We start from the raw sequence: 27,704 nt of genomic DNA, 5'->3' as shown, positions 1-27,704 counted from the left end.
AATAATTAAGATATATTTTTTCTTGTATAATAGATAAACACATATTTTTGCAAGAAATGAAATCAATTGATTACTAAAACAGCATTAAAAAAATAGCTCAAGCTAATTGCAATTATAATAGCGAATCTTCAAATATATAAAACCTATTATAGCCCCCCAAATATTTGAAAACTTAATGTATTTACTCATATTATTTATAACTATACATTATTTTTATTTTATATTAAACATAAAGAAATGATGAAGGTTCTTTCTTTTGCTAACGGGGTTTATTAAGGACATGTAGATTAAGATAATTAACTCAATGGTTTAGGTGTGTTTATTTGGAAAAACTCTTAAACATATTATGGTACTTTTTCTGTTTTATTTTAGCTTAAAATATATTAATTTTAAATCATAAGGTTAATGGTAATTAAATTAAATGGCAGGTAGAGGTATTATTGTCTTCCCATAAGGAGGTTATTTATATGGACACTTTAAAAATAATTTATTAGAAGGAAAATCTAAATTAGTTTTCCCAAATTAAGATGCTATGTTTGTATATTGCAGCTAAGGATTTTTTTAAGGTAAAGCAATTAGAAAATTCAAAGATTCTTCGCAATACATCGAATGCTTATATGATAAAGGAAACATGATTTCTATTAATAGCAAATTGACAAAAGATTAATTTAGTAAACAATTCTACTCTTATTTTAGATTATTAATCATATTCTTATTTTATAATATGAATAGAGCATAAAAAAAAACTAGAATTTGATGAATTAATAAATATGAAAGAATTTTTCGAACATTTAAACAAATCAGACCAAAATAGTTAAACTGTAACTAAATTAAATGAAGATTATGTAAATTAAAAATATTAAATTTCTTAAAATTCAATTAATTAAAAAGGATATATATGACAAGTTTAATAATTAAATGAAATGCCTATTGATAAATGATGAAGAAATATATTTTGGTTCATCTAAATTTAACTTTCCTAGAGGTTATGGAGTTAAATTACATCTAAAATCTAATTTAATTTAAAGGGGTAGATTTTTAGATGGACTGCTAGATGGTAGAGGAAGGAAAAACTTTTTGAATGGTGATATTTATGATGGAGGATTTACTGAAGGTCAAATATCAAATAGTGGTTTGTTCTATGATAATACTAACTTTAACAGCTATAGAGGCTTTTTCGAGTATAATAAGTTAGTTACTTTGTTCGCTATTTTTTAGACTAAATTTCCATCTTCTTAGTGTAAAAAATTGATTAATAATACTTATTTTGTTTATTAAGAAAAATATATTATGATTCAATTATTTATTTTTTTAAAAAAGATGATTATGAAAAATAATAAAATTAAGACCTTGATTGCAATATAGAGTTACAAAGTGAATGCATTTTTTTCACTTAAAAAGAAGCTCTTTTTATGATAAATTCCCTTCATACTTTAGGTAAAAAATACGTTTTAAGTACAAATTCTACAGAAGATATTATAGTAAACAACGAATTGATTGAATTATAATAACTTAAAAATAGCTTGTAATAATAATAATAAGTTCACTTTTTAGATTTAAAAACATTTTAATAGGATGAAACAATAGAAAAAACTCTTACTGAAAAAAATTAAAGTAAAAACTTCTCTGAGTAAAATTAAAATGAAAAAGTAGATTTAGATGCAAAATAAAAAGCAGTAAATAAAAAATCTGCAAAAAGTCTTTTACCACCTTTATCAAGAAAAGCTAGTTTATTAGATGGATAGAAGGGAAATGCTAATACAGTTTTATCAACTTCAATGCTTAACTCTACACAACCCTTTAGTAGCTAGTATAATTCTAATACAAGTAGCAACACAACTTTTATTTAGTAAAACTAAGGAGAATTTTCTAATACTGATAAAAATTCTCAACAAAGTAGTTACTTTAGTAAATTTAGGTCAACTCAAGAAGTTAATTAAGAAGATAATTCAAATATAGCTCATAGTTAAAGTTTAGTTAAGAAAGTTAGTTTCTGTGATCAAATCAAAAAAATGAATACCTAGACAAACAAGGCAACGAATATATAAAACTCTTTTTTGGAACAAATGTAAATCGATACAATAAATGAGATGAAAAAAAATGATAAAAATAATAATTTAAATAAATCTAAAGAAGAATTAATTCTTCTATATGACTCAAAAGATTAATAAAAACCTTAACAAAATAATGATTATGAATCGAATAATTACCATTTATTATCTTTAAATGATAACAGAAGTGAAATGCAAAAATAAAATATAGATAATTAATCTGTAATTTTTGAAAAATCAATAGAAATTTATGATAGTAATGAAAATTTATAAGAAATAAGTGCTTAAAATGAATTTGAAAATTCTTATTTTGAAAGTAATATAAAAAATTTATAAATGCCTAATTTAGAACAATAAGATTTTAATTAAATTATCAATCAAGACTAATAAAATTTAAACCAAAATAGTTATCTTGAAATCTCACCCTAGAAGGAATAAAAATAATAAAAAGAAAACCTAAATTCTTCTTCTCCAAAATTAGGTTCAAGCGAGTTTTCTTTAAATAACAATAATTAAAATGAAAATTCTTGTCAATATTAACATTAATTGGAAGACAATAATTGCTAATCTATGAAAAAATCAATTTAAAAAAGTTAATACACATAAAATGATGAAAAATAAGAGTTTGATAAAAAGGAAATATCAAATTTTTTAAATAATTCATTTTAAATGAATTAAATTTACAACTAAAATAATGAATAATAAGAAGAGGAAGAATCAATAAAAAAGCAATCCTAAATACAGTTTAAAGGTTAAGCTAATTTAGATTATTGCTACAACTCAAACTAATCCATAGATTATATGACTAAAAGTGTTTAATTTTATGATTCAGAAGAAAATTCTATTTAAAACAATAGATCTGACTTTGTAGAAAACAATTAAAATGGTCTTTAATAAAATATTACGTTTGAGTAATATTTTTAGATTTTATCTTAGAAATAGAATATTCAATAAGAAAATGGCTAGTTAACACTGACCTTTTCTAAGAATAATGACTCTACTAATTAGTGTATTGATTTAAAAAATCATAGAGGCACCTTTAATAAAAATGAACAATCCCAAAAATCTATTTGTTAAAATTTTTTAGTAGGAATTCCTTAAGATTGTGTGCATTCTCATTATGATATATAAGAATAAAAATAAGTAAGAAATGATTTTTCTGCAAAATTGAAATAAATAGTTTAACATAAATAACTTCAATTTCATAATTAAAAATAGCAAAGTTAAACTGAAAAAATAGATTAAAAAACTATTGTGTCTGAAAATTAAATAATAGACAGCAATATTACAACTGACCCCTCATATTCGTATCAATAATTTAAATTACAGAACTAAAATTAATAATAGAAAATGCTAACAAGTAACATAACCAATGAAAATAGATTCTCTTTCTGTAACAATGCTTCATTTAATGATAATCTTCATCTGTAAAATTAATCATAAAAAAGCTATTATTACAATAATATTGAACAGGAAGATTAAATCAAGCAAATTTAAGGAAGAAAAATAAATCAGTAAGAGTTAAATAATGATTTTGAAAATAAAGAAAATAATTCTTTAAAAAATAAATTTGATAAAACTCAACAAAATTAAAAAGCCAAATCACAATAATAAAAAGTTAAAATTGTCTAAATAGACCTATTAAAAGAGCTTTCATAAAATAATCTCAAATTTGATTAAGATTTTTAAGAGAAAGATAATGTTTATGTTCCTTAAATATTCTATAATGAAAATTCACAATATAGGCATTAAGATCACAATTAGTTATCCTAAAATTTATAGTAAGATAATAATCAAAAATAATCAAATAAAAATGTTAATAAAGCCTGCTTTTATAAATCAAATCATAGAAAATAGAATTCTGAAATTTTTTAAAATGCTTATATAGAAGTTTAATATCACTAAAAAAATGAAAATAAAATCAATAGTTTAAATCATAAATTGTAAAGAAAATAGTCAACAAGCTCATTAAACGTTAGCCATAGCAATTAAATTTAAAAAATGGTATCATCAAAATCTTAAACTCTTTTGAAATAAATGTCTTCTGGAGATTTACATACAAAAAATAATTGTGAAGAAAGTAGCACAAAAATATTAAAATAAATTAGTAGTAAATAGTTTTAGGGTTAAAAGGCAATATTTTAAAAGTTGATTGAGTTTAAATATGTCAATAAACTAGCTTAATTGCATTGAAACATTTTTTAAAATATAAAATTGAATTTTGTAAATATAAAATTAAAATTAATTTAAGAAATAATTAATTGTTTGTAAATAAAAATATATATACTATTTATTATTAAAATTTTTCTGAAATTATAAATTTTAATTAGAAATAATTTTAAATATTTTTTTAAATTAAATGAAAATAAATACATTTTTTTATATATATTGAAAGTGCATACATAATATATAAATTAAATTATAATATTATCTATATTTTGTTTTTATTAGTTTTTTCTTTCACCAAGCCTCAACTACATATTATCTTTTTTTGATTAAGTTTTATATAATTGCTTTTGCTTTTTCACTATCACCTTCTAAATACTTGGTTAAAAGCTCTACGAAACCTTCTTCTACTTATTTTGGCATATATTTTGCTGTTCCACAGACAAATATTTTTATTTTTTCAAAGTTATTAGCTATTAAATCTCCAAAAACTTCGTAGTGCTTTGTAAGTAAATGTTAGACATAAACTTTACTGTCAAAATCTCTTGAAAAAGCAGTGAAAAGGTTTATTCTTTTTTAAATAAAAAATTTAAGTTTACAATTAAAATGAAATAAAATATATTACCTGTTAAGTTCATGAAGTTCTTCTAAGAATTTTTAGTAGTAAAATTCTTTTTATTTATAACGACAACCAAATAGGATAAAAGTTTTATTTGAATACTGCTCTTAAGTAAGTTACTGTCTTTCAATTAAAATGTTTCTTTACTCGACTAAGCTCATAAAGGGTGCAATTCCTGTTCCTGGTCCAACTAGTATTACTGGAATTGTAGGATCATTGAAAGGCATTTCCATAGTACCTTTTTTGATCCAAGCAATTACTTTCTACTACTTAAGTTCTATTTATTTGAGATATTAACTGCATACACCAACTATACTTCTTTTAAATGGAGTTTGATATTTAACTAATCCAATTGTTATGCTTACCCTATTTTTATTAGAGAGCTAAGAAGATGATATACTATATTCTCTTGGTTTTTAAAGAGAAAGTCCTTCTATCAGATATTCTAATGGAATTTGAACTGTTCCGAAATCAAAAAGAATTTCAAAGACATTTCTTTTTTCTTTAACAACATAATTATAATATTCTTCTTTTCCTTCTTTTGATGATATTTCAATTAGTTTTTCATTATGAAGTTCATCATTTGTAAAGTAGCTCATTAGCTTAAAAAGGTAACGAGTTGGAGGAGTTGAAATAGATAACCACTACTTAAATAATTATTCTATTGTTATGTACTCAGGGAAGGGATTCTTAAACTACTATAAACTTTTTTCATTTTTTGTAATTCTAACAATTTAAGATAAACTCAAATTGAGGTGATCAGCCAAATCCTTACATAATTGGTGTGAATTTTCAGGATGGATAACTAAGATGTCACCAGGATTATACGAAGTTTAATCATTTGAATCAAATTCAAATTCTATTTTTCTAGTTTCTCTATCATAATCAGCAGGAGTTAATAACTCATTTTCTACAACTCTTGAAACTATCATTTGGTTTTTTTTACACCCTTATGGAGTTGGAATCAGTTTGTAGTTTTCTTATCTTTTATAAAGAAAATTAAAAATAAATTTATTTAAAAACATAAAAATATAAATAAAGAGATTATACATTTTTTATTATGCTTATTCCTCATACATATTTTCCTTGATTAATTCTATCTAGTATCTAGGCTAAGGTTTTTGTTTTATTTTTTCTTCTAAATTTTCATATTACTTATTTGGAAAGATATTTTTCAGACTTTCAAATAGTTTTTCTGTCCAGCTATCTAATTCACCATCATAACCAAATGGATGTTAATCATCTCCTAAGCCTCTTTCATGGAATATCTTAGCGCCTAGTTGCAGCATACGCTAATAAAGTTTTCTTGCCATAGAATTAAACTATTGATAATTACTGTCTCCTAAACCAAAAACAGTGAACTTTACATCCTCTAGAGCATCATTAGGCAAATCTTTAATAAGTAAGAATTACCAAAAGTTAATCATATTTGAAGGAGGTTCGCCTTATCCTGTAGTTGAAACAACAAAAATTACATAATTTTCTTCTGGAAGATTGGTAATTGCATAATCATCCATAGATTATAATAATGTCTTAAATTCCCTCAAAATTAATTGTCTTTCTAATTCCTCAGCAACATATTTTGCAGTTCCTGTCTATGAGGCATATAAAATCAATATATCGTGGCTACTCATATTGTAAAAAGCCTTTATATTAGCTAAAAAATGATTGAAATTTTAAAAAGATAGACCTAAATATCGTAAACAAGTACTTAACTAATTTTAATCAATAATTAATTTTGTATGCTAATCAGAATTAATTATTAATTCAATGAATACTCTTTCAAGGCAATTCATATTTTAGCGAACAATTCTAGAATAAATCCATATCTTTAAAACCAGAAAAATATAAACATGCATTTTCTTATCAAAAATCATTCATGGAGCCTAAGGAAAACTTATTTTTTATTTAAAATCTTTATTTTGTTTGATTTTAGCTATTTTAATAAAGATTAAAAATAAATATTAAATAATTAAATTTTAACATTAGCAAAAAACACAATATATTAAAATCTTTTTACTAAGTTTAAATAAATTGTTTAATTTGAAAACAAATAAAACTTGTCTTCCTTTCTAATGAAATTTATTTTGATGTCATATTAAATCTCTTACAAAATAAATGTCTAATTTAACTTGTAAATTGATAAATTATTGAAAATCAAATTATTAAAAAAGAATAAATTTTTTTTATACAAAATATATTTAATTTACTGCTTGAATTGTTTAAATAAAATTTATATTTGAGAAATATTTTTCATGAGTAGCAATTAAGAATTGGTTTTTCAAATAGAAAAATGAGACATTGTTAAGAAATTTACATGAGCATATATTTTTTAAATATAGATTTGAAATAGTATTTGAATAAAAAGTAATGAATAAATGATTAAATTACATGTTAAAATATAAATTTCTATTTACAAACAACTCCTCTTAGTATTAATAAAATTCTACATTAATTATTTAAATTTGTATAGTGGTAGTTATAACTAATTAGTTACTCTTTCGATAATTTGGACTCAATAAGATAGTAAATTTATATATCTTAAATAAATAATAAATAAGTTGAAAAATTATATTTATCTAACTAACTTGTGCTTTAGTTAATTCTAATTGGCACATAGTAGAAGATATGTTTATGGATGAATTAAAGGATGGCAGAAACTCACTTTCTTTTTTTGCTTAAATTAAGATACTGATAAATTTTTTTAGTCAATACCCACTTAAAGTTTTAATTGATAGTTATTAAAAAAAAACTATTTAGCTGATTCATCTTTTGGATGAAGGTTACTTTTAATGATTTAGCTCTAGTGATTACAGTTGATAAGACTTAATATTTAATTTTAATCACACAAAATTTGATATTTTTTGTGATTTGTTAAATACCACTAATTAAATGAAAGTCCACTTGAGTTGCTTTACAATTTACGATTAAAATCATAATCAACTTTTCACATCAAATCATATTTTTATTTTAAAAAACCATTAGAGGTTCATCCTTTTTGGCTGTTTCAGTTGATAGAGTTTAGTTGAAAGCATCTTTTTTATTAAAGCTTGAATATAAGTGGCTGTTATTGTTTTACGAAGCATCATTATTGAAAGATTAGTCAACATATTTCGATCTGTTTTTTGTGATAGGTATATCACTCTTGTTTGGTTACTGCGCTTCAGCTTCTACCATAGAGCTTTAATAGCTGGATATATCATTTAAATACTCTTTTTCCATTAGCTATGACCACTACTCAAATGCCATAAAATCTTAATTGTTGCAATGCTATTAATTAATTTCATCAGATATCTTTTTTATTGCTTAGGCTATTTCATTATCCTTTAATTTCATTAGATCACTTTACAATTTAAACATCTCTTTATCTTTTTCAATAAACGGAGCTTGCATTAAGAAGTCAAAAAAGTTTTGATAAAATGAATATAGATCATCTCTTTCTATTTTTCCATCATTGTTTGTGTCAAACAGCTAAAAAATGAACTCAAGTTAATCTTTTTTCTGTCCGTACTGCATCAAATGTATCATTTTGATAAATTTTGAGTAGTCCATAAATTGACCTGTCTAAGCATGATCAATTACCTTTAGGCAAGACTTAAATAGTAGTTAAATAAATTGACAATCTGGAATATAAGAGCTAATTTTATCTGGCTCATCATAAACGTTTAATAAATCACTCTGAGTCCATATATACTATAAAAATTTCTACTTGCCTATAATATTTTCTCTTGATAATTGAACAAAATCATGGTAAAACTAATCTGTATTATTATCTTCAGGAAACTTTTTGTAAATTTCTTGAACATATTCAACAGCATTTTTATTTTCTAAAACCTCTGCGCGTTTAACGAAAAGAGTTTATTACTCTTGCTCTACAGGTAAATAAGCCTTTATTGGTGAAACAAAACCAGTATCTACGGCATCATGATTGTAAGGCTTAACTAGCTTTTTTTGCTTTTATTTGCTTTATTTCTTCTCTTCACCTTCATCATCATCTTCCTCTTTGAAAGCCAACGGTCTCATTAATTATTTGTTTCCCATTTAGCAAATTCAATCTAATTTTACTTAAAAAATGCTTTTATCAACCAATATATGATTCTTTTAAGTTAGCCAAGCCTTATTGACAAATTTTAAAATAATTATCAACTAAGATGATTTGACCTTTATTGTTAATTATATATTTTGCTTAGTCTGGCACTCAATTATCTTTTTTTCAAACTCAATTAGTTTTTACTTGAAAATTTAATTAGCTTTTTAATATTATTTTTATTAATTTGCAAATAATCTAGCTAATAAACAAATAATTCAAGTTTTAATGTAGGAAAGGCGTTTAAAAACAATCAAAAATTCTTTATCTATTATTCTTATTATGCATTTCATTATTTAATTAATTTAAAATTCACCTTTCTGTTTACTTTTTTTATAAATTTGTAAAATACATATTTCTTTTCTCTCATTTATAATAAATACTTTTATTCTTTACTTCCAAAATTTGTTTGTGAAAATCAATAATTTTTTAGCTTTTAGATTTTTTTTTAAATAATAAAGTATTTTCGCAAAAAGAAAGCCAACAAATTTGAAATTAACTCAACATTGAAAATCGCTTGATATCAATATTACCATCTTAAGTAATTAAGTAATTAATTTAAAAATATTTTCTAAAAATAAATTGAATAATTGATTTTTTTAATTCATGAAACATATAAAATATTGTTTTTGAAAGCTAAAATTAATTACACTATATTAAAAAATCAAATCTTTATAATAACATATACAATCTCAAATCAAAAATTTCTAAGGTAAATAATTGATTATCTTTGAAGTAAGGGCATCAGAAAATATTAAAATCACATTTGAGAAAATAAAAAATTTATTTACTACTTAAATATTGAATTATTTATTTATTAATTAATTATTTGTTTTACAGCTTTCTAGAAAATTTTTTGTACAAATTCTAATTTTAAATATTATTTATAAAAAACTAATATAAAAGCATTATTAATTAATTATGAAAGGAGTGTCCAACTTTCAAAGCAAAATTTTAGAATTAGTTAATCAAATTTTAAATTATAATTAAAAAATTGAAAGGTTATTTGAAAATCTACAGCATGGATGCGAAATATCTAAAGAGATCAATTAAAATTTACTTCATTTTGAAATTGCTAAAATATTTTTAAATAAGAAATTTAATTTTTTATTTTTTATAATTTCCATCTTTTTACTTGTGATTAATTGTAACTTGCTTTTACCTTTAGAAAATTTATAGTTTCAATTAAGATATTTAAAATAAAATTCTAGCAATTAAAATTGAAATTCACTAAAGAATAAATATGATTTGGATCTAATGCAAATTAAAATAAACTAATTAATGAATAATTATTTTTTTTTGGTTTAAAAATTGTGAATTGTTTGCTTTCTCAACATTTTATTGAATTTTTTTATTCTGATGATAGCTATAAAATTAAAAAAAGAATAGCGCCACGAGTAAAGATAACACTTTAGCTCGGATGAAACACCCAACCCAAAATAATAGAAGTAACTCGTTGACTTGTCTATGCGTTTATTAAAATATCAAAAATTATAAATAAAAATTTTTATTATTTTAACTTTTTTATGGGTTTTTCTTATAAATTATTAATATTTGATTTTACTATTTTAAATAAATAAGGAAAATATATTTTATGGTTTTAAAATAGCATCACAACTATCATACTTTTTAATTCATATTTTTTGCGAAATAAAAGAGTAAAGAGTAATAAATAAGAAAATAAGTGAAAAATATTAGATGCTAACTATTTATATTTAACTATATTAAATTCCACAATAAAATTATATTAAATTTAAAGCGATATTTATATATATTTCTTATCAAACTATTATTATATTTCTTTTTACTAAAAGTTTATTGATTATCACTTACTTTATTTCCCAAAAAACTTAAGTTTTAGATTAAAATAGTCATCAAATAAAAAAATGGTAGGTAGATTCATTAATCAGAATGTTAGATTTTTAATATTTATTATTAATTAATACAAACACACATTTTCAAAAATAATATACTGTAGTCCCTCAATAATTAAGACGTCATGTTATAAAGATTGATTTCTAAAGAAAAATATACAAAAATTAATAAATTAAATTAAAAAATGAAACTTAAATAGAAATAGAAATATTGAAGTATAACTTATTAGATATTTTTTTAAAAAAATATGAATTTACTAAAAGTATTCATTTGATAAATTTTAATATAAATCAAATAAAAGCTATATTTTAAAGTTATTTCTTTTAGATTTACATTAAGCAAGAACTTAATTTTCAAAATCACAGAGATAATTTTGAATTTATTTAATAAACATTACTCATGAAAATTTACATGAAACAAGCCTAAGCAAATATTTTTTTAATATTCTTTATGTTACCATTTTCAATTAATTATTTTCTTGTTCTTATTATAAATCTTCAAATTTGATAAGTATTCTAAATACTTAAATTTTTGCATTTTTTAGTCCATCTATTATATTTTTTACTGATTCTAATGTAATTTTTTCTGTGCTATACTAAGAGTAATATTTTATAAGTGCCTTAACTTTTTTAGGCTATCTGAGAGTAAATAAGTAATTTATTCTTATTTTTGGTAAATTTTTTTTTACTTCCGCATTTATTTGACTTATTTTTTTCTTTTTGAAAAGTTATATTTTAAACAATAAATATTATTTGGATCAAATGCAAATTAAATTAAACTAATTCATGATTCACTATTTTTCGTATAAAAATTATGAATTGCTTGCATTCTCAACATTTTATTTTTCTTCTAATAATTACAATAAAAAATTTGCACACTGAGCAAATTTCACCAAATTGGTTCCAATTGGAAACCTGAATTGTTAATAACAAATTTTAAAATAAGATGGTATATCTCAGCGTGCATATATTTATTCAATCATCAAATATTATAAATAAAAAATTTTAGTATCTTTAATTTTTTATGGGTTTTTCTTAATTAAATATTTTTAACTTCTCCAATTAAATTAAATTAAAAAAAATCAAAATGTTATTTGAACAATTAAAAAAAGCGAATTACCAATTATTTTACCTTACTTTTTTCCTTTTGAAAAGATATATTTTCATTTAATTTGCTTAAAGTAAAACTTTTACAAGGAAAATTGAATATTACCTAAACAATAAATATTATTTGGATCAAATGCAAATTAAATTAAACTAATTCATGATTCACTATTTTTCGTATAAAAATTATGAATTGCTTGCATTCTCAACATTTTATTTTTCTTCTAATAATTACAATAAAAAATTTGCACACTGAGCAAATTTCACCAAATTGGTTCCAATTGGAAACCTGAATTGTTAATAACAAATTTTAAAATAAGATGGTATATCTCAGCGTGCATATATTTATTCAATCATCAAATATTATAAATAAATAATTTTAGTATCTTTAATTTTTTATGGGTTTTTCTTAATTAAATATTATTAACTTCTCCAATTAAATTAAATTTCAAAAAAATCAAAATGTTATTTGAACAATTAAAAAAAGCGAATTTCCTACCTAAAAAGCTCAAACAAATTAGTTAATTTTGAAAGAGCTCCAAAATGTTTAAATAAGTAATTTATTTTTAATTTTTTGTAACTTTTTTTTTACTTACGCATTTATTTAACTTACTTTTTTCCCTTTGAAAAGTTATATTTTCATTTAATTTATTTAAAATAAAACTTTTGCAAAGAAAATTCAATATCACCTAAAGAATAAATATGATTTTGATCAAATGCAAATTAAAACAAGCTAATTTATGATTAACTATATTTATTTAAAAATTGTGAATAGTTTGCATTCTCAACATTTTATTTTTCTTCTAATGACTACTATAAAAAATTAGCCTAAAGAGCAAACAAAAGTTTTTGAAAAATTTGTTCCAAGTGGAATACCCTATTCTAAAATTAAATAATATGTCATACAACTAACTCTTTAATGTAGTTATTAAATCATCAAAAATTATAAATAAAAAATGTTAGTATCTTTAATTTTTTATCAGTTTTTCTTCAATATTATTAATTTCTCCAAATTAATCATTTGATTTTAAAATTATTACAAACTGAAAAAAATTTAATTCATACTTTGAAAATAGCATCACAAATATCATATTTTTAATTATTATTTTTTGCAAAATAAATGAATACAAAGTAATAAATCGGAAAATAAGAGAAAGATATTAGATTTTTTAATTATTTAATAATCATTTGTCATAAAAATTTACATGAAACAAGCCTAAGCAAATATTTTTTTAACAACCTTTATCTTATCATTTTCAATTAATAATTTTCTTATTCCTATTATAAATCTTCAGTTAGATAAGCATTCAAAATACTTAAATTTTTGTGTTTTTTTAATCCATCTCTAATATTTTTTACTGTTTCTAATGTAATTTTTTCTTATGTGATTATACCAAGAGTAATTTTTTATAAGTATTTTAACTTGTTTAGGCTATCTGAGAGTATTTTTGAAGCATCAAAGCTAAAAGAGCTAGGCATTACATTTAATACTAGTTAATTAAGATTAACTAAGTGCTTAATCTCTCTAAATAAATCTTCAATGTATTCATCTTCGGTTTCAGTTTAAAGAAAAAAGATAAATTTCTAAAGATGAAATAAAAATTAGAATCCTTTCGAAAAATATAAAAGATGAATATTCTGTATTTTAAATATCCTTAATTCTAGTTCTTGTAATGATCTTATTTATCCAATTAATTCTAAAAATTAAGTTATTTTTTCTTCCTTTATGGTGGTTTAAATTATAAAATTAATCTTAAAAGAAGTTAGATTTTTCAAGCTGTTAAGAGCTTAAGCTATAACACAAAGCTCATCACTTATCCGATAATTAATATCTAAGCTGACTTAATTTAAATTCTAAGCACTTTAAAATATATCTACTAACTCATTGCTTATACTCATCTAGTGTACTGTCATAGAATTAAGTTTTAATTCAAATATCGTCAACTTACTTAGATTTTTAATACAAACAACTTCTTTTTGTAATTGTGATTATTCTTACTATATTTTTTTTTATAAGTCTCTTTTTCTGATTTGCAATTTAAGGTTTTCCAAATTACAAAGAGAATTTATGCCTTTCTAAAAAGAATCTACATATGTGTAATTAGTCAAAAGAGACAATTTAAGTGTTTTTATATTTTTAAGATTTGTAAGAGATTCTCCAATCCCATCTAAGCAAATACTTGTTACTTATTAACTTATATTCAAATCTAAATATATTAGGTTTTTCATATTTTAGAGAGAAATCCCTATGTTATCATATCTATCTTCTTAACCATAAAGATATTAGAAGTCCAACTTTAAATATTCAATAAAAATCATTTTTCTTAAATAAATTAATAAATTATTATTATTTTCTTCCTTAATATATATGTTTTAATTAAATTTCAAGTTCAGAAATTTAAGATTTTGTTATACTTTTAAAGTTTCAATAAATTTATTTTGAAGATTTAGAGAACTTAATGAAATGATATGCATTTTTAATTTTTCAATATTTTTTTATTAGGATAAGCCTAAAAAAAATTATTCTAAAGCATTTTCGCTTAAAACGCAATTTTCAGTGATTTACAAATCTAAATCTTCTAAATTTTGAATGCTTGAAATATATTTTGATAGATTTATAATGACTTCGTCATTAATTTCACAAGATTTGATATTAATTGATAAGTTTTTAATATTTCGCATAGATTAGGATAATTATTGTCTAAAAATGAAAGTTTATTTACAATTACTTTAATCAAAGCAAAATGTTTGTAAACAACTAAATTAACTTAAGATTTAGAATAATATGTCTTCTTCTTCAGGAAATAATTCGTTGAATAGTTCTAATTTTAAATGAAATACTTTTGAAAGCTAATAACATACTTGTTGCAAAATATTAAATTATTTTTTAGATTAATAATTTTTAGGAAGAGATAAGCAAATATGATCTTAATTTATATCATACTGAATATGATTAATATAATATTCAATAGAATTAGAAGGATCTATCTAGATTTTATAATATTTATTTGCATTTTAATCCATTTCTAATAAAATATCTTTGCAATAAAAGTTTATAATTTATTTCATTATTATTTATTTTGTATATTTAATTAATTGACTGATTGATTTGATATTTATTATTATCCATTAAAATAAATCAATCATTTAAAAAATATTTATTCAATATTAACATAAATTTTATTTATATTAGCATAAATTTAATATTTTTTATATTTAAAAACTGAAATATTTAATGAATATTTTGATTAAAAATGCAGCCTGTCATTTCATTAATTTATTTATTTAAGTGTTTGCATAATTATATCTGTAGAATACTAATTAGAATAACTTTTTTTTCAAGTACATAAATTGGCATCAAATCTTTTTTTACAAATAATTAGAAAGTTCTATTAAAAAGTCTAAATTAAAAGAAAATATGATATTGAAAAAATAAATTAGTAAATTTTTAGCAAATTTAAATTACTCAAGCTAATAGCCCTTTTGTTATTCACTGAAGAGAGTAGCAGGAGAAGAAATTATAGGTATAGATTTAGGAACTACCAATTCATGTGTAGCAGTAGTTTAAAAAAATGGTCCTGTTGTAATTGAAAATTCTGAAGGTAAAAGAACTACGCCTTCTATTGTTGCTCTTGAAAAAGAAGGTTTTTCTTTAGTAGGGTAGCCAGCTAAAAACTAAGTAATTTTTAGTTTTGTAAATGTTAAAAGAATTCAAATATTTTAAATTTATAAAATAGGCAGTTGTAAATCCAGAAAATACTTTTTACGCTACTAAGAGATTGATAGGTAAAAGATTTGATGATAGAGATGTTTAAAAAGAAATGAAATTAGTTAACTATAAGGTAGATTTAAAAGATAATAAAACAAATTGAATAAATAGCAATTATTTTACTTATAAATAAATAGATTATACCTTCAGATAAAGGTGATGCTTGGGTTTAAACTAAAGAAGGGAAAAAATACTCTCCAAGTTAGATTGCAGCATTTGTTTTAATGAAAATGAAAGATACTGCTGAATAATATGTAGGAAAGGAATTAAAAAATGCAGTTATCACAGTTCCTGCTTATTTTAATGATTAATAAAGATAGGCTACTAAAGATGCTGGAACTATTGCAGGGCTTTAGGTAATAATTTTAAATTTGAAATATAAATAAAAGCAAAAGTTCAAAAATATGAAGCAAATTAAGTTCATTATACAAATTTAAATAAAGCAAAAAATAGCAAAAGCCAAAATTCTACTTGTTAACTATTATATAAAAATTAATTAAATTTATACTTTTTTATAAAAGGTTTTGAGAATTATTAATGAACCAACAGCAGCTGCATTGTCGTACGGTGCAAATAAAAATTAAAACAAAATTATAGCAGTTTATGATTTAGGTGGTGGTACATTTGATATTTCGATCGTTTAGCTTGATAATGGTGTTTTCGAAGTAAAAGCCACTAATGGAGATACTAGTTGTGGTGGTGAAGATATTGATGGAATGCTTTAGAGCTTTTTAATTAAATAATTTAAAGAATCATCCAATATTGATATAACATCTGATAAGATGGCTTGCTAAAGAATCAGAGAAGCTGCTGAAAAAGCTAAAATTGATCTCAGCTAATCAGATTCTACCGAAATTAACTTGCCTTATTTATTCAATACTCCAGCAGGTCCTAAGCATTTCAGATACTAATTGACTAGGAAATAGTTTGAGTAATTAGTTGGGTCATTTTTAGATAAGACAATAGATTCATGTAGATAATGCCTAAAAGATTCTGGCTTGACTATTAATTAAATTGATGAAGTACTTTTAGTTGGTGGTTCATCCAGAATTCCATATGTCTAAAAGTTGGTTTAGGACTTTTTTTAGAAGTAACCAAATAAATCAGTCAATCCTGATGAAGCAGTAGCTCTTGGTGCTGCTATTTAAGGAAGTGTTCTTAGCGGTATTATTATTAATTTGATTAAGAATTTTTAAATTGACATTGAATTTTTTAGGTAATATGAAAGATTTAATTTTACTAGATGTCACTCCTCTTAGCTTGGGAAAAAGTATAATTGGAGATATGATGAGTGTAATTATTCCTCGTAATACTCCTGTTCCATGCTCAAAGACAAAAACCTATACAACAACAAAAGACAATCAAACAAAAATTGACATTATTATTTATTAAGGTGAAAGAGAAGTTGCCTCTAAAAATAAGGAGCTTGGAAGATTTATGCTTGATTAAATTCCTATGGCAAGAAAAGGAGTTCCTAAGATAGATGTAACTTTCAGCTTAGACTCAAATGGTATTTTAAATGTTTTAGCAAAAGAAATTGGAACTGGAAAAACTAAAAAAATAACTATCTAACATCAAGGAGGTCTATCATCTTTTGAAATAGAATAGATGATTAAAGACGCTTAAAACCATAAAAGATATGATGAAAAAAGAAAGGTATTTATTTATTTTGTGTTATTTTTTCTATCATAGGAATTTAATATTTTTATGCTAATAAAATTAGAAATTGACAAAATTGAGACACGAATCTGAAGACTTAGTATAATAAATATCGAAAGAATTAGAAACGCATAAAAGTTCATTAGATAAGCAGGTTTATACAGAGATTAGTTAAGAGGTATCTAAGCTCAGAGAATTAATTTCAAAGAAATTAGCTTTTGAAGATATAAAATTGATAGAACCCCAATTAAAAATTACTAAAGAAGCAGGTTTTAAAATAGGTGAATCAATATATGCAAAGCACTAAAGAAAATAACAATCTAAGGAAGATTGAAACAAATTAATAAATAATATAAATATAAATAAAAGTTTTAAATATTCAATATTTTTTTTAATTTTATATATAAAATTTATTCATAAAACTTGAAAATATTCTTTTCAAATAAAAAAAAGCTTATTTAATTGATTATAACTTGCTTTAGCTATAGAAACATTTTGTAAATTAAACTGATTAAATTCATCTATTAATTTATATCAAGTATTCCTGAGTATTTTTTAATTTTATCTAAAATTAATTATTTGTGATAACGCAAAATTATTAAATTTAATCCACCGATTAAACTTCTAGTAAAACTAACTTAGATATATTTGTAAATACTCTGTATTTTTTATTTTGCTATAATTCAATCAAAAACTTTAAGCATATTTAAACCATCACTTTACGAATAGACAAAATAAAAACCAATAAATTTATAATTTTACATAAAGTTAAGTATCGTAGATATTTATTAAGATTAATTACAGTCAAAATGAGTAAACAAAGAAAATTTTAATATATTTTACCATGCTATTACAGAATAAAAAGCAGTAAATCACAAAGCTAACTTAAATATTTCCAATTGAAATGTATTAATATTATTTTTGAATTTCAAAATAAATCTCTTTGTAGAGTATCTTTTGATGGGTGATTTATAAAAAAAATATAGGTTTGAAAGAAATTTTGATTTAAAGGAGTAACAGAATATAAAAAAAATTAGAAATAAAATAAAAAATCAGATCAATCAATAAAAAGACTAAGAAATTTAACAATGTTAGTACACAAATACCTTTTTTATATTATTAAATTATTTATTTTAGACTTTTAGTTGTTCAAATTTCTAGAAATGACTCATTTTTCTTTTTGATTAAATTGATATTTATTTACATTAAAACAAAAATGGCTTATTTCAAATTGCTTGTTTGATTTGTTTCAAAAAAATGTAAGAATGTAGAAGAATCTTTTATTAAATTATGTACTTTAAAACAGTCATTAATTTTTTTTACAACAAATAAATGGTTATTTATAATATTTATCAAAATTAAAGTGTAATGTGAAGCTTTACAATCATTCAAATATATTTGGGGTAACTTTTTAATAAGTGAATGATAAAATTTTTAATTGAAAAAATAGAAAAATTTTCTGATTAACACAGAATAATCAGATAAAAGCTTACAAAAAAAAGAAATAAGAAAGCACAGATCTTTAAAAGAACTAATATCAAATTATAGTTTGTTTTTAATCATAATAAAAATGTTTTGATTTAAACATATGCTTTATTAAAGTAGAAATGACGAAGTTAAGTTAAGCATAAAAAAAATGTTAATATTTAAGAAATTTCATGCTTAATTTTTTTAAATTTCTTTCTTAACTTAGTGAGTTTCCAATAATATCTAATGAATAATATAGTACTAAGATAAATAAATATTGGTGATTAATTGCCAGAACCAGAATAAGTAAAATAAAATTATAATTTATTTAAGTTTTGCAAAGGTTCTAGTTAATTAAAAAGCTAATTAAAAGAATATTAAAAATTTGTGGTGTTTTTTAAAATGAGTAAATTAAGTTTTTAAATTAAGAATTCACCAGTTTAAAATCATAAACAGCCATTTCTAATAAATTTATCTTTTAATTTACTTTAATTTATGACAAAAAATGATGGTTAAGACTACAATTTATCTTTATCTTAAGTCGTAATTGAAAAGATTCAAAATTATTCAATTAATAATCTTAGGAAAATCCCAATTTTTCTAAATCAATCCATTAGGTATTCTTTATAAATTAATGAAAAAATTATGATTTATTCAAAAGCACATCACCAGATCAATATTTTTAATAATAAATAATAAATAAATAAATATTTTATAGATTTTTAAGCTTTAAAAAAAAGTTGAATCGCAATTTTTAAATAATAAATAAATAAATAAAAAATAGCAGTGTCTGTGAGACAGGATGGATAAAATTGATTTATTTGGTAGTCAGATATTATTAAGATTTAATGGCTAGCCAACTCATAACACGAAGTTTGGCTCTATTATCACTTTATCTATATTAACAATACTAGGTTTACGTCTTTTCTTTATAATCAAAGATGTGTTCCTGCGTACTAGCCCTTAAGTCATTTTCTAAGAAAGACAAGTAGATAATCCAAGTGTTTTCGAAATTACAAATGAGAGTTTCTAATTTGCATTTGGCATGTAAGATGCTAATTTTGATCATTATATAGATGAGTCTATATATAATATTCAAGTCACTCAGAGAACAAAAAAAAGTGTTCTCAATTAAGCTACTAATTAGTATGAAGATTAATGGATTGATAGAGATATTAAATTAGTAAGATGCAGTCTTGATAGTTTTCCTGATCCAGCAACTAAAGATAAATTTGTACAGCTAAAGTACTATAATATGTACTGTTTTCCAACTAATGAAACTCTTTACATTTAAGGAGATTTCGGGTCTCCTGAATATTAATTTTTAAGGTTAACCATCACTCAGTGTCAAAATTCAACAAATTAAGTTTGTAAGGGACCTGATGTCCTTAAGTCATATTTAAGATCTGCTAATTTCGCTTTGTATTTTTCTGATATGTTTGTAGACCCCACTAAAAAAAATGACCCTTTTTAAAAATTTTACAGAGATATGTTCTATACAACAAGTACTGTAGTACCCAAAGATGTTAACTTTTATTTAAGAAACAGCTATATCCAGAGCGATTTTGGATGGGTATAGGAAGATTTGGTGACCTTGCATCATCCTTAATTCAGCTACACAGATGTTAATGTAATTTACTATTTTCTAATTATTTGGAGAATGTTTATATAAAATTTTGATAGTATTTTATAATTGGTTTTTCAGAAATTTATTAATTCTTTTTTAATGTAAATTTTTAAAGATTGAGCCTTCAGATTTTTAAGATTATTTCCTTTAAATGATCGTTAGATTCGAAAAACAAAAAGAAAATTTATATCTAAGATATTATAAGAATCTCAATAACATTATTTCAGAAATTGGTGGTTTTACTCAGAGTTTACTAGCCATAGGATTTTTGATTTGCTCAAGGTTTTCTTAATTAGATTTAAATAAAAACATCATTAACGAGGCATTTAATTTCAAGAATATCCCCTTAAGTTCTTTCTATAATTAAAGTGGTAAAAGATCTCCATAGAGCTCGTCTGATGATAACGAATGTAAGAAAGAAGATGAGAAGATCCAAAAAAATGTAGATCGAAACTAAAATAATTCTAATTTAATTAACATATTCCCTATTTCAAGTCCTTCTAATTCATATATGAATTAAAATTATTAATCATCAGCTATCGATTTGTTTCCTAGTACAGCGAGGGGTAACTTAAATCATACGTAAAATCTACAGAACGAAATTTACTAGTAACAATAACTTTAACAACCTCAAATTTTTTCTCCCAGCAAAATTCAAAGCTAGATAAATAATTCTCAATCCTCACCTTTATCTAAAAAGTAATACAAAGTCAAAAATGCTCTAAATGAAACAGGTTTATCTATGAATGTAAACTAATCTTCTTCTGCTATGTTTGTAAATGAACAATAATTTTTAACAAATTTGATCTAACAAAACTAATACAAGGAATAACAAAAACAGAATTAGCAGGATTAGTTAGCATTCATTTCTACAGATCATGAAAAAGTAAAGAAACAATAGCAAAGACTTGAAGAGAAAGAGCAAAAAATAAAAGAGTCCATTTTCAAAAAATTAATGCAAAAAACAACTAGCCATATGAGCTTAGGTGTGTTTGAATATTTGAAATTACTTATTTGGCCATTCGGGAAATTAAAAGAAAAAAAGAAAGTTTTGGATTTTAGTATTGATACACTTTACTATCATCTAGATGTAATGTATGTTGTCAAAAAGCTTTTAGAAGTAGATAAGTTAAAATAGATATTATTAGATAAAGATTAACTTAAGCTTTTTGAATACATCCCTAAGCCAACCATAACTTCAAATTATGGCTTTACAGAGAAAGAAGATGACCTGCAGATAGATATTGATACCTAATACTAAGATAAAAGAACTGAACTGCAAAAAGCACAATAGGCTTTCAACGCTTATCAAAATATATCCAATAAAGAACATTAAAATTTATTAGATAATAGGATAATAGAACTGCTTGATCCTAAGTTATTAGAATTATTTGGATCACCTTCAAAGAGAAGTAGCTTGAATTTAAATTAATAAAACCTTAATGGTACTACTAACAATCAATAAATAATTCTGTTATAACAATAACATTCTTAAAGTTAAATTTAATTTGAATAGTTAGAATCAGCTAGGAAATCTGATAATTTATCACCTAAACTTCAAAATGGGGTATCTCACTAAAATGCTAACAGCTTTTTAAATTAATAATAAAAAAATATTCACTTTTTTAAATCACAAAATAATCACGCTTAACAAAAAAATAATTCCATCCAACAATCACTAACTTCTTCTCAATAAAATTAATAATCCTCCCCAAATTAATAAATTACTTCATCAAAAGTAAAGTTATAAATTTAATAAGATAACACACACAAAAGGAAAAAGTCAATTTCAATATAAGAAATATAAAACCAATCGATAATCTAAGAAAATAATATCAATAATATTAGTAAAATTATATAATAAAGCTTTCCGATCAGTATGATAGAAAATAATAACAACAACACCAACAATCCAGATTTGAAAGTTGAATCTCATATTAGCATATCTGAAGATAATGCAGCTGCCAGTTAAAGGGAAGAAATTGTAACTGAAGGCTAAGAAAATGCTAGCGAAGGTGAAGAAATTCAAAAGGAATAAGCTAATGACTTCATTATAAGTAAGACAACTAAAGAAAATTAAGAAAAATAAAGTTAATAAAAAGACTTTTAAGAATAGTGATTCTTCTATAGATAATACAGAAATAATATTTCTTTTAAACATCAAATGTAAATAAATCTAAAAGAAATTTTATTGATCATTAAAAAATTTTTGATAGAGGAGTAAATAAATCTCAGCTTTTAGCTTACACCTAATAATTTAATTTATAATAAAAAATGACAATTATTTCTTTAATAAGAATTTTATATAATTTACATATTAGTATTGCATCATTTAGTTTAGTTTATTACTTATTCATTATAAATATTATAATTTCTATGATTGCCCTTACTATATGGACAGATAGATGTTAATCAAGAAAGCAATATTTATTCTCAATATCTTTCATCTTAATACTTATTTTAATGCTAACTTTAAAAATAGTGTTAAATTTCAATAGAAGAAAATAATTGTTTTAATAATAGATTCAAGCATGTACTTATTACTATTTCAAATTACAATTAAATTTTTACTAGGCTAAGATTAAAAAATCTTAATTTGTATAAATTTAAAGAAAATTTAGTAAAGAAAGACTTCTTCATTTTTATTAATTATAGATAGTAGCGTTGCAAAAGAATTAAAAAATACTTTGTTGTTGTTCTTTTAAAACGTAATAAATGAATGAAGTCTTCCTTAGATAAAATAGTCTTTTAATAATTACCAAAATATTAGCTTTTTTGAGTTTTTTCACTATTTAATTAAAAATTTTTTATCAAAATTAATTAATTTTCACAAAAGTATTCAAAAAAAATCCAATAAATACTATTTTAAATACTTTTATAGTAAAAATTAAATTTTGCAAATTACTTAATAGCTATATTTGATGCTGAATTAAAAAAAACGAATAGAAGATTTTTAATTAAACATTTCGAAGAAATTTTAACATTTATGCTAAAAACTAAATTTACAATTATATACACTTAATTTTATTTAAAAGAAATCATTTTATGGATGAAATAACTTTATCATACTTTAAAAATATTTATTTCTTTTATTATAGATGTTATTTATTATATGTGTTTTCATATTACATAAATTAAAAAATTTATTTAACTGAAATTAAATAAAAAAGGAAAAGTTATTTACAAACTTTTATTACTCATTTACATCAATTTACAAGTTAGTTTTGAATCTTCGATTTTTGATATAGAATAATTAAATTAAAATACTCCATCAAATGAAAATCTATTTATTTGTGGTGTTGCTATAGAAAATTAAATTTAATAATAATTAAAAAACAATAAAAAAATAAAAATCAAAAAAAATATCAATAATATTCATTTTAATATAATACAAAATAAAATTATGAAAAAGCTAGATCTTTTTGGCAGCTAGATTCTTTTTAGATTTAACAGGGAGCCAGCTCACTAAACCTATTTTGGATCAATTTTCACATTAGCTATAGTGTCCATAGTAGGGTTGCGTCTTATTTTAATTATAACCTCTGTTGTTTAAAGAACTAATCCTGTTGTCATTTACTAAGAGCGATAAGTAGATAGCCCAAAATTATTTACAATAAATTAAAACACTTTCTAAATGGCATTCGGAATGCAAGATCCTAATTCTAATTAATTCATTGATGAACAAGTTTATAACATTACTGTTTAAAATATACATAAAACTACGAAGGCCGATCCTACTACTGGTAAGTCTACTGATAGTTATATAATAACTTAAGTACCACTTACAAGATGTTCTTTAGCTAATTTTCCAGATTAAAATAATCTTCATTACTATCAATAAATAGACTATACTAATATGTATTGTTTTCCATTAGATTTCGATTTATAAATAGAAGGAGATTTCAGTGCTGATTCTTTTTAATATATTAACATTAATATTTAAAAGTGCTCATCAAATTGCAAACCCGATGATTATATACAGAAAATGTTAGATTATTCATTTTTCTCAATGTAATTTTCTGATATAATTGTTGATCCCACACAAAAAACAAATCCTTTTAAACATTACTCTAGAGATACTTTTTTCTCAACTAGCTTATAAATGCCCAAATAAGTTGCTTTCTATATGAGAAACAACTACGTTGAAAGTGATTATGGATGGATAACCTCAGATATAGAGACTGTTGATTTTCCTTCATTCAGCTATGCCGAATCAAATGTAAGAAACTGAAAAAAATTTCATGATTAAAGATTATTTGCTATTTTTTATGTAAATTATTAAAAAATTAAAAATAGCTATTTAATTTTTACAATCAATTTTGATATTCTAGTTTGAAGATGAAATAATTAATTAACTAAGAATTTATTTATTATTACATTAAAATAGGTTTATCCAAGCACTTTCTAAGATTTTTTCTTCTCGTTAATCTTTCGCTTTGAAAAACAAAAAGAGAGTCTTTACACTAGGAAATATTAAAATTTAAATGACATCATTTCCCAAATAGGTGGGTTCTCTTAGTCTTTACTGGCTATAGGTTTTCTAATATGCTCAAGGTTATCTCAACTTGACCTAAATAAAGAAATAATAAATGAAGCTTTCAACTATGAAAATGTTAACTTCGAAGAAGAGAAAAATTTTAAAATGTTTAAACCAAATGATTAAAATGAAATGGCTGCTCATGTTTAATAAAATATTAGTCCACCAATTAGTTAAGATATTTCATTTAATAACATGTAATAAGTTTGTGTTAAAAAAAAATTGAAAATATTTCACAAAGTCCAAAACATTAAACTAAATAATTTTTTAAATAAGATCAGCCTTGTGTTAATTAATCTGATAATAAAGGCAGTTTGATTAAACCAATATCAATCAATCCTAATCAATCTTATATCAATAACAACAATCAATTAACTCCTACTAATGGAAATATAAATTAAAATAATTAATAATCTTTTATTAATTAAGCAAACTAATCCAATAATGCTAACCAAAATTTAGCTACAAAAAGATACTCATTTAGAAATAATTTTAAACCTGAAAATTAGATGCATGATTCTGATGAAAAAAAAGGTTTAGAAGATATGCTATCAAGCAAGCAATATTTTTTGCAAATTCTCAAAAGTAAGATGAAAATGAAAAATAATTTTTATCTTATTTAATTTAAAACAAAAATTCAGCAGTGAAAAGCAATAAGCATAAAGATGATTGCACTTATTAATTGTCTTAAGACCATTAAAAATTGAAATAGCAGTAATAAAAATTAGAAGAAAAAGAATAAAAGTTAAAAGAAAGCTTTTTTAAAAGACTAATGTAAAAAGCGACGAGCAGCATGACTTTAAATACTTTCGAGTATTTGAAGTTCTTTTTGTGGCCATTTGGATAAAAGATTTAACAAAAAAAGAAAGTTATTGATTATAGCATAAATTAGCTTTATTAAAATTTAGATGTTCTCTATGTTATTAAAAAACTGATGGAAGTTGATAAGTTAAAAAACATACTCCTCAATCCTGATTAGCTTAAATTATTTGAATACATCCCGAAGCCTACAATTAGGTCAAATTATGGATTTTGTAAAAAGGCTAAAGATATTCAATTTGAAATAGATGATCATTATTAAGACAACAGGACAGAGCTTTAAAAGGTTCAATAAGCTTATTAATCATATTAGAATATAGCAAATAAATAAAATTTAAGTGCTCTGGACGTTAAAATACTACAGCTTTTGGATTAAAAGCTGCTTTAATTATTTGGATTTAGCTAGAATTAAAGAGATTCTTTGATATAAAATATATAACTAATACCACAAAATATAGAAGTTTCTTAATATTTGGACCCAAATTTAGGACATAGAAATGCTAAAGATAAAATATAAACCTAATCTATCTCTATATCAAACTCAAACTCTGATGAATATAAAAATGAAAAAATTTAAGAATTTTCCAATTTTAAATTAAATAATTAACCAGCTCCAAACGCAGCGAAAGAAGAGTATCAATTCATCTTCAGTCCAAAAGGCGAAAACTAGCACATGATCAACACAGCTAAAGATAACCAAATATTGAGTGCCCGATTAGATACTGAGAAGAGTATGTATTCAGATATAGCGGGAAACGAAGCTGAGCTGAAGTAAAACGAAATTCATTAATTTGAGAACTCTAACCCTAAAGGCTAGAGCTAATTAAACCAGTGAATTGTGTGGATAAAAAAGTTAATAAATTAAATATAATTTATTTCATTATTTTAAATGTAATAATAATTAATTAATTAAGTTTTTACTAAAAATAGAATTCAAAACTGATTTTGTTTAATTAATTAATAAAATAAAATACGTAATGTTTTATAAAAATTAATTTAAAAAAATGTTTGCTTGTCGTATTTTATTGACTTATAATTAATGTGATTAATTTCATTAAATTAATAAATTTCTAAGCAAATATTTTCTAAAAATACAAAAAATTTGATAAACTTAAAATTTATATTCTGAATACTCCTCTCCTTATTATTATAAAAAGAAATAATTTTAAATTCTAGTTTCAAAATAATTATAATTTCATAGGTATCATATAAATATCGATATAATTTGTCGTTTGAGATCATAAATAAAACACTAGAAATTTTGGAAGAAATTTAGGAAAAATACAAAATAATACACAAAGGCTTATGGAGTTAAAAAAATTAATAAAAAATTGAATAAAGTATAATTAAAGCTAGAATATTTTACATTATAAAGGAGAGTTTTTGACCATATAAAATCAAACAGAATTTGAGGCTAGTAATCATTTAAACTAATTTTAAATCTAATCTGAGAGAAATGAATATAAATTATAAAGTAATAGTAATTCTTGAATAATATTAGGAAAAATACAAAATAATACCCAAAATAAAATTATGAAGTTAAGAAGAATTAATAAAAAATTGAATAAAGAAAATATAGCTAGCATTTTACACTATAAAATAGATTTATATACCATATAAAATCAAACAGAATTTGAGGTTAATAATCATTTAAATTAATTTTAAATATAATCTTAAAGAAATAAATATAATTATAAAGTAATAGTAATTCTAGAATAATAATTAATATTAGGCTGCTTAAATTTTAATTATACTTATTTGCATTTTCAGTCATAATGATTAATATCATTATTAATTTAATAGTAAAAAAAAAAAATAGAAGAAAAAAAGAAAAATAATAAGCTAGAATAAAAACTATTAAGAAAATAAAAGTTTTAATAGGCAACAAAAAAGCTGGATTCCTCTCAGAAACCTTAATTTCGCTA

General features: G+C 22.3%; 8 protein-coding genes across 8 annotated transcripts; 5 read left to right on the top strand and 3 right to left on the bottom strand. All coding sequences in view use genetic code 6, as the record gives it.

Annotated features, from left to right (window-relative positions):
- Nucleotides 1-421: 421 nt before the first annotated feature.
- TTHERM_000058479 (hypothetical protein) lies at nt 422-902 on the top strand (the record flags this gene model as incomplete). The annotated part of the gene is made up of 2 exons (XM_012795507.1): nt 422-671; nt 733-902. The coding sequence occupies 2 exons, from the start codon at nt 422-424 to the stop codon at nt 900-902; spliced, it is 420 nt and encodes a 139-aa protein (XP_012650961.1).
- A 673-nt stretch (nt 903-1,575) lies between these two features.
- TTHERM_00058510 (hypothetical protein) lies at nt 1,576-3,916 on the top strand (the record flags this gene model as incomplete). The annotated part of the gene is made up of 3 exons (XM_001007584.2): nt 1,576-1,630; nt 1,675-3,832; nt 3,877-3,916. 3 exons carry the CDS (start codon nt 1,576-1,578, stop codon nt 3,914-3,916), a joined length of 2,253 nt encoding a protein of 750 aa, XP_001007584.2.
- Nucleotides 3,917-4,375: 459 nt separating this feature from the next.
- On the bottom strand, nt 4,376-6,685 carry TTHERM_00058520 (NADPH-dependent diflavin oxidoreductase). Its single transcript, XM_001007585.2, has 3 exons — nt 5,887-6,685; nt 4,843-5,820; nt 4,376-4,788 (listed from the first exon to the last, which is right to left on the bottom strand). Exons 1-3 carry the CDS (start codon nt 6,630-6,632, stop codon nt 4,512-4,514), a joined length of 2,001 nt encoding a protein of 666 aa, XP_001007585.2. The 5' UTR covers nt 6,633-6,685; the 3' UTR covers nt 4,376-4,511.
- Nucleotides 6,686-7,788: 1,103 nt separating this feature from the next.
- Nucleotides 7,789-8,877, bottom strand: TTHERM_00058530 (EF hand protein; the record flags this gene model as incomplete). The annotated part of the gene is made up of 1 exon (XM_001007586.3): nt 7,789-8,877. The coding sequence occupies one exon, from the start codon at nt 8,875-8,877 to the stop codon at nt 7,789-7,791; it is 1,089 nt and encodes a 362-aa protein (XP_001007586.1).
- A 2,711-nt stretch (nt 8,878-11,588) lies between these two features.
- On the bottom strand, nt 11,589-14,583 carry TTHERM_00058540 (hypothetical protein; the record flags this gene model as incomplete). The annotated part of the gene is made up of 5 exons (XM_001007587.1): nt 11,589-11,712; nt 12,071-12,190; nt 13,142-13,485; nt 13,810-14,196; nt 14,317-14,583. The coding sequence occupies 5 exons, from the start codon at nt 14,581-14,583 to the stop codon at nt 11,589-11,591; spliced, it is 1,242 nt and encodes a 413-aa protein (XP_001007587.1).
- A 736-nt stretch (nt 14,584-15,319) lies between these two features.
- On the top strand, nt 15,320-17,663 carry TTHERM_00058550 (molecular chaperone DnaK; the record flags this gene model as incomplete). Its single annotated transcript, XM_001007588.1, has 6 exons — nt 15,320-15,580; nt 15,639-15,743; nt 15,808-16,026; nt 16,192-16,834; nt 16,887-17,326; nt 17,394-17,663. The coding sequence occupies 6 exons, from the start codon at nt 15,320-15,322 to the stop codon at nt 17,661-17,663; spliced, it is 1,938 nt and encodes a 645-aa protein (XP_001007588.1).
- Nucleotides 17,664-19,598: 1,935 nt separating this feature from the next.
- Nucleotides 19,599-22,542, top strand: TTHERM_00058560 (transmembrane protein, putative; the record flags this gene model as incomplete). Its single annotated transcript, XM_001007589.2, has 2 exons — nt 19,599-20,426; nt 20,539-22,542. The coding sequence occupies 2 exons, from the start codon at nt 19,599-19,601 to the stop codon at nt 22,540-22,542; spliced, it is 2,832 nt and encodes a 943-aa protein (XP_001007589.2).
- Nucleotides 22,543-23,826: 1,284 nt separating this feature from the next.
- TTHERM_00058570 (transmembrane protein, putative) lies at nt 23,827-26,614 on the top strand (the record flags this gene model as incomplete). Its single annotated transcript, XM_001007590.1, has 4 exons — nt 23,827-24,642; nt 24,811-25,157; nt 25,202-25,545; nt 25,602-26,614. 4 exons carry the CDS (start codon nt 23,827-23,829, stop codon nt 26,612-26,614), a joined length of 2,520 nt encoding a protein of 839 aa, XP_001007590.1.
- Between the last annotated feature and the right edge of the window lie 1,090 nt (nt 26,615-27,704).

This window comes from Tetrahymena thermophila, assembly GCF_000189635.1.
Source record: "Tetrahymena thermophila SB210 genomic scaffold scf_8254811, whole genome shotgun sequence".
Taxonomy (NCBI): domain Eukaryota; phylum Ciliophora; class Oligohymenophorea; order Hymenostomatida; family Tetrahymenidae; genus Tetrahymena; species Tetrahymena thermophila.
The sequence above is the reverse complement of the archived record's forward strand: the minus strand, read 5'-3'. Positions and strand labels throughout refer to the sequence as shown.